This window comes from Etheostoma cragini, chromosome 14, assembly GCF_013103735.1.
Source record: "Etheostoma cragini isolate CJK2018 chromosome 14, CSU_Ecrag_1.0, whole genome shotgun sequence".
Classification (NCBI taxonomy): domain Eukaryota; kingdom Metazoa; phylum Chordata; class Actinopteri; order Perciformes; family Percidae; genus Etheostoma; species Etheostoma cragini.
The window spans coordinates 24,866,448-24,878,509 of NC_048420.1; the positions used below are offsets into that span (position 1 = coordinate 24,866,448).

Genomic DNA, 12,062 nt, shown 5'->3' on the forward strand with positions numbered 1-12,062 from the left:
GGAAGTTAAAAACATATAGTAACTGAGACTAAATAAAAACTAAATTCAGGGCTGGTTCTGGTCCTCCATGATCCTCTCCATCAGCTTCTGTTTCCATATGACCAACGCATTTATGTCTTTTGACATGGGAACTCCGGGTAAATCTGGCGTTACAAACACTGCAGCGGAATCTTTTCTCTCCTGTGTGGACTACCATGTGTGACCGTAAACTTCCACTCTGTGTAAAAGATTTATTGCAGACTGAACAGGAGAAAGGTTTTTCTCCTGTGTGAGTAACCATGTGTCTATTCAGGGTTTCCTTTATAGTGAAAGCTTTACCACACTCAGAGCAGCTAAAAGGTCTCTCTCCTGTATGAGTTCTCATGTGTCTCTTCAGGGTTCCGCTATCAGAGAAAGCTTTACCACACTCAGAGCAGCTAAAAGGTCTCTCTCCTGTGTGAGTTCTCATGTGTCTCTTCAGATGTCCCCTTTCGCCACATCTTTTCCCACACTCAGAACAGCTGAATGTTTTCTTACATCTTGAATCATGTGTCAGAGAGTTTAAAGCTGTCTGAGGTTCTCTGGTCTCCTTCCAATCAGCACTGTAATCAGTCTCAGGTTCTGAAGAGTCTCCAATCTGGTCTTCAGTGTCTGGTTGTAAAAGTGGACGTGAGCTCCTGTCTGGTTCTGGTCCTCCACAGTCTTCTCCATCAGCTTCTGTTTCCATGTGTTGAGTTGGTCTTTGATGAAGCTGTGAGGACTGAGCTTCCTCTTCATCATCTTCACTCTTCACAGGGACAGGAGTGAATGGGAACTTGGTGATATCAGCCTCCTCCAGCCCTTGAAGCTGCTCTCCCTCCTGACTGCTCCACAGTTCCTCCTGCTCCTCTTTAATGTGTGGGGGGGCCTCTGGCTCCTCCGGGTCCACACTGGAGCTACACTGCTGCTGCTCAGGGGGAACCAAATCTGCAGGAAACATATAACACATTCAGGAAACAGGAAACATAATCAAGTACAGACAATTGTTTAGTTAGTACCTTTAGCTAACTATTTCAACTCTATGTTTATTACTTATATATTATTATAGTGCATGGTAGAGCTGTCAGTCATCCTTTATAATTCCAATCATATTAAATTAGATATTTTTTTTTAAAGTTCAAATAATATTGGAATACTAAACGCTCAAATGCAGCCTTTTATAAATATGTACTACACTACTCAGCCTTTTATTGTTTGCAGTCAAAGATGACCGGCATGGAAAATGAATGGGAAAGAGTATCAGTTGAGGAGGTGAAAAACATCTCCATACTCAAATTTCTATTAATTCTAATTTGCACAGACACTCTCTCTCTCACACACACGAGCACTTCATGTTGCCACTTGGGCATGCGAACCATCAATGTTGGCGAGAGCACACACACACAGGGTTTGGTTTTTTGGTATATACACTACCGGTCAAAAGTTTGGGGTCACTTACAAATGTCCATTCCCCTCCATTATAGACAGGATACCAGCTGATCTGGGTGGTGGGGGGGGGCTGATCTTTAATGTAATATATCTACATTTCCCATTATCAGCAACCATTCATCCAATGTTCCAAAGGCACATTTTGTTTACTAATCTGATATTATTTTTAAAAACTAAGAAAACAATAAACAACCCTTTTGCAATGATGTAAGCACATAATGTAATCGGATTACTGCCCTGGTTAAAAAAAACAAGGCACCTGATCTCAGCTGGGATTCTGTCTATAATGGAGTCCAATGGACATTTGGGAGTGACCCCAAACTTTTGACCGGTAGTGTGTGTTAATATAAGAGCAGTTAAAACTGATAGTTAACATTAAATTAAGGGTGGTAGCCACGAACAGTGTTCAAAGGTTAAACAGAGAAAGGAAGTGAAGAAGAAGTGGAGGAACCACTCCTGCACAGAGAGAAGATTCCAACAGATGTTATGAATAAATGCTTATTTCCATCCGTCCTATCGTCATATCGTCGCTGAGAGAAGAGAGCACAGGAAGGAGAGAAAGACCAGCTGAAGGTTTAATGGACTAACCTGCTCTGTGGACCCGGAGCTGAGGGTTGAAAACAGCGTCCAGTAGTTCCCGTTGTCGCTCGTTCTCCTCTTTTGAACGACAAAGTTCCTCCTCGTACTCTGCTATCGTTCTTTCAAACAGCCCAAATATCTCTTCAGCAGCCGCAGTTAGTCGCTGCTCCACCAACGCTCTCAGCATCTGGACTTTACACATTTTACCTCTTTCTAACACAACAAAGACCCTCTGCTAACACTCCTTTCTAAGAGACGCCATCTTGGTCAGAGGGGGAAGTTAGCCGCAGTCAGGACTACAACTTCCGGTGGAGATCAGTTGCTGAGCTTCAAAATAAAAGTCCGAAAGTGTTCCAGTTGATGAGCTTCAATAATAAAAGTACGGAAGTGTTTTAGGCTTCCAGCAAGATGATTAAAATAAGACGTCTGAAGAAAGACAATCATATTATAGTCTTTTCTGAGCTCTGAAAAAACTATTAAAGATGATGGTAGATTGTTTTCTTTTCCAGTAGCTTATTTCATTTTTTTTTTAAAATCTGGACCCAATTTACCCATGGATGCTTCTAGGGCATGTACAAATTGTATACCAGTTAGATGGCAGAAAAAGGGTCCGTGCACCGGGAGCATGGCTCTAAAGCGTTGTACTTAGTGTACTTACCACCAAAATAACAAACAAACGATCCGGTCTAGAAGATGAGAATATGACCTAACAAACAAATGGCAAAAAATAATGAAAAAAGACTTACCTCTCTAACTAAATAAACAGGAGAAAAAAAGCAGTCTACCCTTACTACTCAAAAGAAACGATACCTAATCTAAAACAAGATTGAAGAAGCGTGGCCAGTTGGAGGATGAGGAATGCCTGCTGCCTACAGACGGCCGCCATCTTGGCCTCTTACACGCCAGGTGGTTCCCCAGCTGCAACCAAACATGTTTGGGCATGAAAGATTTCCACCATATGTCTCCCGGCTATGGCACACACCTATTTACATATATGAAATCCAAAACAAGAGAAAAACCACAGGGCACACACACAGCAAACCATAGAAGCAAATATGACCACAGTCATAACACCCCCACACCAAAGAATTAAACCGACCCTTAGAAGGCTTTATTTCTACAGGTCTGAGGAACACCTAGACAAAGAGTCTGCTATCATCATTTCATTACCCTTCTTGTGGTGAATCTGCAGATTAAAGTCCTGCAGGATAAGCCGTTGGTTAGAGTTGCTCATAAGTGCGAGGGAATACCTGCAAGAGACGGCTGAAGATGAGGGCCAGTGTGTGGAGATGGTCGGACCAGGTGGAGGAGTAAGTAACTACATCATCTAAGTAAGCTTTGCAATTTACGACGCCAGATAACACAATACACATTAAACGGTGGAAAGTAGCGGGTGCGTTACGCAGTCCTAATGGCATAACTGTATACTTGAGGAAAGTGTTGGGTACGTCGAAAGCTGATATCTTTGAGGACCGTGGTGTTAACAGAACTTGCCAGTAACCTTGTAATAGGTCCAGCTTCGTCATGTATTTGGCAAAGCCTACACAACCTATGCAATCCTCCATTCTGGGGAGCAGAAATTAATCGGATTGGTTTACTAAATTTTCTTTTCGTAATTATTACAAAAACGAGGGGCGTTGTCGGGTTTTGGTACCAAAACACAGGGTGAGAGCCACGCACTTGTACTGGGATCCATGCTCAACCAGATAATTTACCTCCTACTGCATCATAGCCCTTTTTGCCAGATTTAGTATATATGCATGTTGCTTAATGGGGTTGTGGCCCTGAACCTCAATGTCATGGTACAGGACAGACGTTTCACTAGGATGGTCAGAGAAAAGCAATAAATTATCCTCAAGCAAATCAACAATGTCCGCACGGGCCAAGTCAGACAGATGGGACAAAAACCTTCCATGTTACTCAGTACTACTGAATTTCTCAAACCAAGACTGCAATCTATATCCAAGCAACGGAAGCAGCACCAAAACCTTTTCACCCGGTTGGAACACACGGAGGACAGACTTTTTGCCATAACACCGCTTCATTTTAGTTTGATTTTGTGCCAAGTTATCACGGGCTAACTGGCACACATGGTCAAGTCGTTCACGCAAAGAACTGACATAATCCAGCACATTATGCTCAGTTTTTGGTGACTGTGACAACCACTTTTCTTTAAGGAGCCGAAGGGGAGCGCGCACAGTATGGCCGAAGACCAGATCACAAGGACTGAAACCCAAAGACTCCTTAGGAGTTTCACGCACGGCAATTAACAGAAGAGGGAAGCCCTGATCCCACTCTTAGTTGGACTCAAGACAATATTTACGCAACTTGGCCTTTAATGTTTGGTTGAAGTGCGCCTCGGGAATTTGGATGGTGCCAAGTTATCACGGGCTAACTGACATGCTTAGTTGAGTCGTTCATATAAATAATTGACATAATCCAAAGTATTATGCTCAGTTTTTATGGACTTTAATATTTGGTGGAACCTCTCTAGTGCGCCTTGAGACTCCGGATGGTAAGGACTTGATGTTACAGGTTTAACTTTTAGCTTTCTCATTACCTGTACCAAAAGTTTTGATATGAAATTTGTGCCTTGGTCACTCTGTATAGATTTAGGCGAGGCAAGTACAGAGACCAGCTTGTAGGCCTGCAAGACAGTATTTTACAAAATGTTATAGTCAAGACTATCCTCAATAGACAGACTGGCACAGACTTCATGGGCTTTACCCGCCAATTTACACTGGAGGGGATGGACCGGAACTCTTTAGGCCAATTCAGGGCAGCAGCTATTTGCTTGAAAGCGCTGAAATATAAGTCACCCCAGAGTCAACAAGCGTCTAGCAACGTTGTTGTGGATGCTCCGGTCTCAGCCTGGCAACCTCCGTGAATTTTAAGTCTGTGGAGGAGGGGCTGGGGGCTGGGCCGGATTAACCATCTGGAGAACCGGGCAGTAGAAAGACACTGGAAGCTGACCATACTTCCCTACGTTATGCAGCCCCCTCAATGGGAGAGGAGATGTGAGCAGACAAGAGAGAGAGATCGGATCAGAGGAGAGCGTTTAGGGGTGAAGATATGTAAAGGTGCAGTAGGCTAGCTAGAGTCTGCAGTTTGAGCACAAATGTTGCAGCTCCTCTAGACCAGCGCAGATGCCGTGTCTTGTTTCCCAGGGGCTGAGTGGAGAGACGGGAATTAGCTCCAGAGACTCCAGAACGGTTGGGTGTGAGATGGATTTTGGTGATTGATGAAGACTAAATTCCTGGCTGGTTCTGGTCCTCCACAGTCCTCTCTGTCAGCTTCTGTTTCCATATGACCAACACATTTATGTGTTTTGAGATCAGAACTCCGGATAAATCTGTTGTCACAAACACTGCAGCAAAATCTTTTCTCTCCTGTGTGGACTACCATGTGTGACCGTAAACTTCCACTCTGTGTAAAAGATTTCTTACAGACTGAGCAGGTGAAAGGTCTCTCTCCAGTGTGAGTAACCATGTGTCTCTTCATGGTTCCACTTTCAGTGAAAGTTTTACCACACTCAGAGCAGCTAAATGGCTTTTCTCCTGTGTGGACTCTCATATGTTTCTGTAAGTCTCCTTTCTGTGTAAAGGATTTCTTACAGACTGAGCAAGTGAAAGGCTTTTCTCCTGTGTGAGTTCTCATGTGTCTTTTCAGATGTGCCTTTTGGCCAAATCTCCTCCCACACTCAGAGCAGCTGAATGTTTTCTTACATCTTGAATCATGTGTCAGAGAGTTTAAAGCTGACTGAGGTTCTCTGGTCTCCTTCCAATCAGCACTGTCATCAGCCTCAGGATCAGAAGAGTCTCCAGTCTGGTCTCCAGTCTCTGGTTGTAAAAGTGGATGTGAGTTCCTGGCTGGTTCTGGTCCTCCACAGTCCTCTCCATCAGCTTCTGTTTCCATGTGTTGAGTTTGTCTCTGATGAAGCTGTGAGGACTGAGCTTCCTCTTCATCATCTTCACTCTTCACAGGGACAGGAGTGAATGGGAACTTGGTGATATCAGCCTCCTCCAGCCCTTGAAGCTGCTCTCCTTCCTGACTGCTCCACAGATCCTCCTGTTCCTCTTTAATGTGTGGGGGGGACTCTGCCTCCTCCTGGTCCACACTGGAGCTACACTCCTGCTCCTCAGGGGGAACAAAATCTGCAGGAAACACACAAACACTCAGGAAACAGAATCAAGTAAAGACAACTGTTTAATTAAAATAGTACTTTTAGATAACTATTGGCATGGTAGAGCTGTCAGTTTTCCTATATAATACCAATTCAAATTTCATTTTTTTTAAATATTCAAATAGCATTTAAATATGACATGCTCAAATGCAGCCTGTTATAAATATGTCCTAAACTACTAAGGCTTTTGAATTTCAATGCCACTATAAGCATGTAATTGTTGTTACACGTTCTGTCCACTAGAGGGGCTTCCAACATTGGCCTTGCCTTGGAGGGGACCTGTACGTTTGTGGCTAAATAAGGCATTAAGATCAATTTCCAAAAGATGTTTTTTTTATTCCTCTTTTTAATCAACTTCAGGGTATGTAAACTTTCTCAAGCACCTGTACATGTGTTCCAACTCAGATATAATTACAAAAGTAATGCAAAGTAACACAATACAGAATGCCTGCCAGCCTCACTGCAATACATTTCATTATTTTTTATATTTGGATTGTAATCTATGTTTCCCTTTGCACAAAGATATTTCCACCACACATTGATTCAGAAAAAGGGGCCTAAAACTTCACCTGAATGCAGGAAATGAAGTTTTTAACACTCAATGTGGGGTCTGTGGGAGGACCCCCAGACCCTGAATCATAAATCCCCACACAGATCTGGGAATAAAACATTGGCCTTTGGGTTGCCAGGGCAGTTAGGATTAGGCTAAATGTTCAATAATATATATAATAAATAAATCTAAAATGAACATACACCGGCTATTAACAAGCTGGGCAAGCAAATTGCTGTTCATTGCAATGATTTTATTTAAATAGGTCCGGGCTAAGCCCTGAACGTCCACAAGTTCCAGAAACGCTAGTGTGTGAAACTACAGACATCGTGAGATGCTTTGGGGACATAATCCATAAGTATAAACTATCACGGATTCAGTTAGCAGATAGCAGTATGTTCTTACTGACACCCCAATATGTACAGTTCTAAGGGATTACCTATGAAATAAGACCCTTTGTTTATTCTGGAACATCCCGAAAGCACCATCACCAAAACAACCAGACTCCATGTAAATAATCACTACTTTTAGTGTGTATAGAGCAGCATATCTCCACCAGACTCCATGTAAATAATCACCACTTTTAGCGTGTATATAGCAGCATATCTCCACCAGACTCCATGTAAATAATCACCACTTTTAGTGTGTATAGAGCAGCATATCTCCACCAGACTCCATGTAAATAATCACTACTTTTAGTGTGTATAGAGCAGCATATCTCCGCCAGACTCCATGTAAATAATCACTACTTTTAGCGTGTATAGAGCAGCATATCTCCACCAGACTCCATGTAAATAATCACTACTTTTAGCATGTATAGAGCAGCATATCTCCACCAGACTCCATGTAAATAATCACTACTTTTAGTGTGTATATAGCAGCATATCTACACCAGACTCTATGTAAATAATCACCACTTTTAGCGTGTATATAGCAGCATATCTCCACCAGACTCCATGTAAATAATCACCACTTTTAGCATGTATAGAGCAGCATATCTCCGCCAGACTCCATGTAAATAATCACTACTTTTAGCATGTATAGAGCAGCATATCTCCACCAGACTCCATGTAAATAATCACTACTTTTAGTGTGTATAGAGCAGCATATCTTCACATGTAAATGAGTGAATTAAGAGTTTATTCCAACCAGACCAGAATGGTGATTTTTGGAACAGTGGAAAGATGAACCAAGACGGCTTTTGGTACGATGATAAAAGTAGTGATTATTTCCATGGAGTCTGGTGGGTTGGCGACGGCCTGTTAAAGAGAGAAGATTCCAACAGATGTTATGAATAAATGCTTATTTCCATCCGTCCTATCGTCATATCGTCGCTGAGAGAAGAGAGCACAGGAAGGAGAGAAAGACCAGCTGAAGGTTTAATGGACTAACCTGCTCTGTGGACCCGGAGCTGAGGGTTGAAAACAGCGTCCAGTAGTTCCCGTTGTCGCTCGTTCTCCTCTTTTGAACGACAAAGTTCCTCCTCGTACTCTGCTATCGTTCTTTCAAACAGCCCAAATATCTCTTCAGCAGCCGCAGTTAGTCGCTGCTCCACCAACGCTCTCAGCATCTGGACTTTACACATTTTACCTCTTTCTAACACAACAAAGACCCTCTGCTAACACTCCTTTCTAAGAGACGCCATCTTGGTCAGAGGGGGAAGTTAGCTGCAGTCAGGACTACAACTTCCGGTGGAGATCTGTTCCTGAGCTTCAAAATAAAAGCCCATAAGTGTTTCAGCCTAACCCTATTATTTTTTAAGAAATTTTAAAGAAATTGAAAAAAAAAGCTAAAATTGGGCCTTTTTTTAAAGAAAAAAATAATTCCAAAGTACATTAATTAATTAAAAATAAATTAGCGAGAAAAGAAAACAGAGTAATTAATTTAAAAAAATAAGCACATATATTTATATATTGAAAAATAAAACATATATTTGTTATAAAAAAATTAAGACAACTTTAAAAAGGAAAGTAAATATTACATAAAATTATTGGAAAAAATGTCTTCATGTATACATTTTAGATAATGTTTTGCGGCTTTAAAAAAGAAATTAAAAACAAACTAAATAGAATCAAAAAGTAATAAAAATAAGAAAAGTTCAAATAAATTCAGAATCATGAATCAGAAAAAGGGTTTATTGCTATTAAGTACACATAGGTCCAAAAAACAAACATTAAACACGAATATGAAATAAACAATAAATACAGAAAACAAATATATACATTTGGGGCGGCTGTGGCTCAGTGGTAGAGCGGTTGCCTGCCAATCGGAAGGTTGGTGGTTTGATCCCTGGCCCTGCAGTCCCATGTCGAGGTGTCCTTGGGCAAGACACTGAACCCCAAGTTGCCCCCCCGATGCTGTGCGGAGTGTGAATGTGTGTGAATGTTTATTTGATGAGCAGGTGGCACCTTGTACGGCAGCCTCGGCCACAGTGTATGAATGTGTGTGAATGGTGAATGTATGATGTATATCAATACAGCACATTTACATACATCATTGGGTTGAGTGCGGAATGTGCAAAGGATATATAATGTGCAAAGGGCAGCCCCGAAATACTGTTGATTATCGGTGCCCTCACAAAATATTCACATAATGAGATTAATTTGGATTTAATGACTCGATATGTCTTTACCACCGAGGCGGTTCCGGTGCTGGTTCGGAGTCAGTGCCAGATATCAAACCGGTTCTTTGCTTTTCCACACAGATAAACCTGGCTCTGGGCCGAGAACACGGGTTCCAACTCACGGCAAGGCAGCTTTATTTGTAGAGCATATTTCAGCAACAGGGCAATTTAAAGTTCTTTACACAAAATCAGTTAAACAGATAAAATTTAAGTATTCTAAAAAAATAAATTCATAAAATAGATAAAACCAAGTGTAAACTTGAGACTACCTTCCCACTAATTATTTAGTGTTAGTGCTACCTTTCGTGATCACCGTCAGTGTCACTACCCTAACGACTCTTTAGAGACGTTACCTCTCGTCTCCTTTGACTCTTCTTCACACTAATTAAGCCGACCTAGTGCTGCTTTTGGTGTCTATTTTTGACAGTACACACTCACACTTTTTCTTTAAAGTGATACCCAACGTAGCACTGGTCCAGAGATAAGAACCGATTACGTTAGGTAATGGGGGCGGGGTTATCATGACGTTCGAAAAACAAAACTTCTGGCCGCCATTTTTAAAACCCAGGTCAGCTGTTGACCACAGAGAGCTGTTAATGTCAGCTTCGGACATGGATGGGAAACCAAAACCACCGTGGTCTGCAGAAGAAAACCAACGGTCTGCTGCTCTCAGGCTGGGGAAGATCCCGCTGGTTCTTAGATAACTGGCAAGTAGAACCAGCACCGAACTGGCACTAGCACCAGCCCAGAACCAGCACCAGCACCAAACTGGAAACAGCACCAGCCCAGAACCAGCACCGAACTGGTCCTAGCACCAGCCCAGAACCAGCACCTGGTAAGCGTGGGTGGAAAAGACATATAAGTGGGTAAAGGCCGATAATAGAAGAGTCACTACAGGCTGTTAAGTTCAGAAAATGACATCACTTCAACGTAATGCAGCCTTTAAAAGCGGGAAAAGACACTTACGTTATATTACAAAATCCAAAATCTAAGACGATTTCTAGTGTCATATCACGATATCGATATAATATTGATATATTACCCAGCTCTACCTCCTTCCTTCCAATGTTGTTGTCTCCTTTTTACATAATTTATCTTATTTATTTGATTAGGACAATGCACATTAATTAACATTTCTGTGAATGTGCCGGTGTTAGCCAAACAGCTATTTTTCAACTCTAGTCCTTCCCAGCATGCATGTCTTTTTGGTGGAACGGAGCCGGAGCACCTGGAGTAAACCCACGCAAACACAGGGAGAACATACAGACTCAACACAGAAAGGCTTGGAACAACCTGCATTCGAACCCAGAACCTTCTTGCTGTCAGGCAGAAGTGCTAACCACTTAGCCATTAAACTGCCCCGGGGGCAGAAACTCTGGGTTTGCTGAACATCTGTCCATTAGGGTAACATTACAGCTTGTTTCTCCCTGATGTTGAACATCTGTCCTGTACGGTAACATTACAGTTTGTCTCATCCTGGAGTTTTAGAGATTGTTGTTCACATTGGAAACTGACACAGAACCATGGCGACAACAAAGTAACCCTTTAAAAGTCTGCTGTCTTCTCGTCACTCTGTCTCCGATGAAGCTGCGGCGACTGAACACATTTGTGTTTTTTGACCTGTTGCCGCCAGGTGAATGTCTTGTCACAGACGCTGCAGCTGAAGCGTTTCTCTCCCGTGTGGATGTTCATGTGCGCCGTCAGATTACCCGAGTGTCTGAATCGTTTGTCGCAGAACAAGCAGCTGAAGGGCTTCTCTCCTGTGTGAGTCCGCATGTGCGTCTTCAGATGCGTGCTGCTCAGAAACCTCCTGCAGCAGACGGAGCAGCCGAACGGTTTCTCTCCCGTGTGGATTCTCAGGTGTCGGTTCAGATCTCCGACGGCGCCAAATCTTTTCCCACACTCAGAGCAGCTCAACAATTTCTTGTCCGTTTTACGCCTCTCTTCACTGACGGGGACTTCCTCATCTTTCAGAAGAGAGTTCAAACTGGACTGAGGCTCTCTGGTCTCCTTCCAGAAATCACTATCAACGCTGTCTTCAGTCTCTGTTTTCGTGTGTTCAGCCTGTCTCTGAGGACGCCCTGTTTGAGGGACACAAAAGAAAACAGTCTCAGTTCTGAGTCAGCGGTGGCTGTGGAGCAAAAACCTCTTTTCGTTGACACCAGGTGTTGATCTTATGTGTATGCTTGCATATTTTTACTGTATGCTGGCAGTGCATTTTAGTTATTTTATTTTTCTATTTATTTTATTTTTATTTTACTGCTTTGCTCTTTATAATTGGTAACTCGTCTTTTTATTGTGCTTTTATTGTGTTCTCTATTTATTCTATATTATCTTTTTGTGCAGCACTATGGAAACCTTGTGTTTGTTAAAATCGTGCTACATAAATAAAGTTGGATTGGATTGGAAAAAGGCTTTGGCTGTGTGCGTCTGTGTAAGTAGGGGAAAGTCGGGACAGTTGAAGCACTTTTTAATTAAACGTAATTTACAAAGCGGTCGTATCACACTGAAAGAGATTTTGTCACAGCAACCTACTGCTGTTATCTGTCAAATAATGTTTCATTTTCTGCTTTGAACAAAACCGTTCAGAAGTTATTTCAGAAAGAGTGGGACGTGCGTAATCTTTCATCTGTCCCTCCTGGACGAGAGGAATGAAACAGCATGGTGGGGGGATGGGGGGG

The 12,062-nt window shown here is 42.3% G+C and overlaps 2 protein-coding genes and 1 long non-coding RNA gene across 4 annotated transcripts in view; 1 reads left to right on the plus strand and 2 right to left on the minus strand.

Annotated features, from left to right (window-relative positions):
• The window catches only part of LOC117956481 (zinc finger protein 664-like), a 10,590-nt gene extending 9,617 nt beyond the window's left edge, over positions 1-973 (minus strand). Inside the window, exons 1-2 of one of the 2 annotated variants that reach the window (XM_034891567.1) lie at positions 479-973; positions 9-286 (exon numbers count right to left, since the gene is read on the minus strand). In XM_034891567.1, the coding sequence (XP_034747458.1) occupies positions 29-286; positions 479-967 (747 nt within the window). In that variant the 5' untranslated portion in view covers positions 968-973 and the 3' untranslated portion in view covers positions 9-28. Of the gene's footprint in view, positions 1-8; positions 287-448 lie in introns of those variants that run through there. The other variant, XM_034891566.1, reaches the window with a different exon arrangement.
• Positions 1-5,725, plus strand: part of LOC117956510 — a 25,644-nt gene extending 19,919 nt beyond the window's left edge. Inside the window, exon 4 of the long non-coding RNA XR_004659295.1 lies at positions 5,658-5,725. This is a non-coding gene — a long non-coding RNA (uncharacterized LOC117956510). The remainder of the gene's footprint in view (positions 1-5,657) is intronic.
• The window catches only part of LOC117956462 (involucrin-like), a 107,819-nt gene that overhangs the window by 26,792 nt on the left and 68,965 nt on the right, over positions 1-12,062 (minus strand). The gene's annotated exons all lie outside the window — the stretch shown is intronic.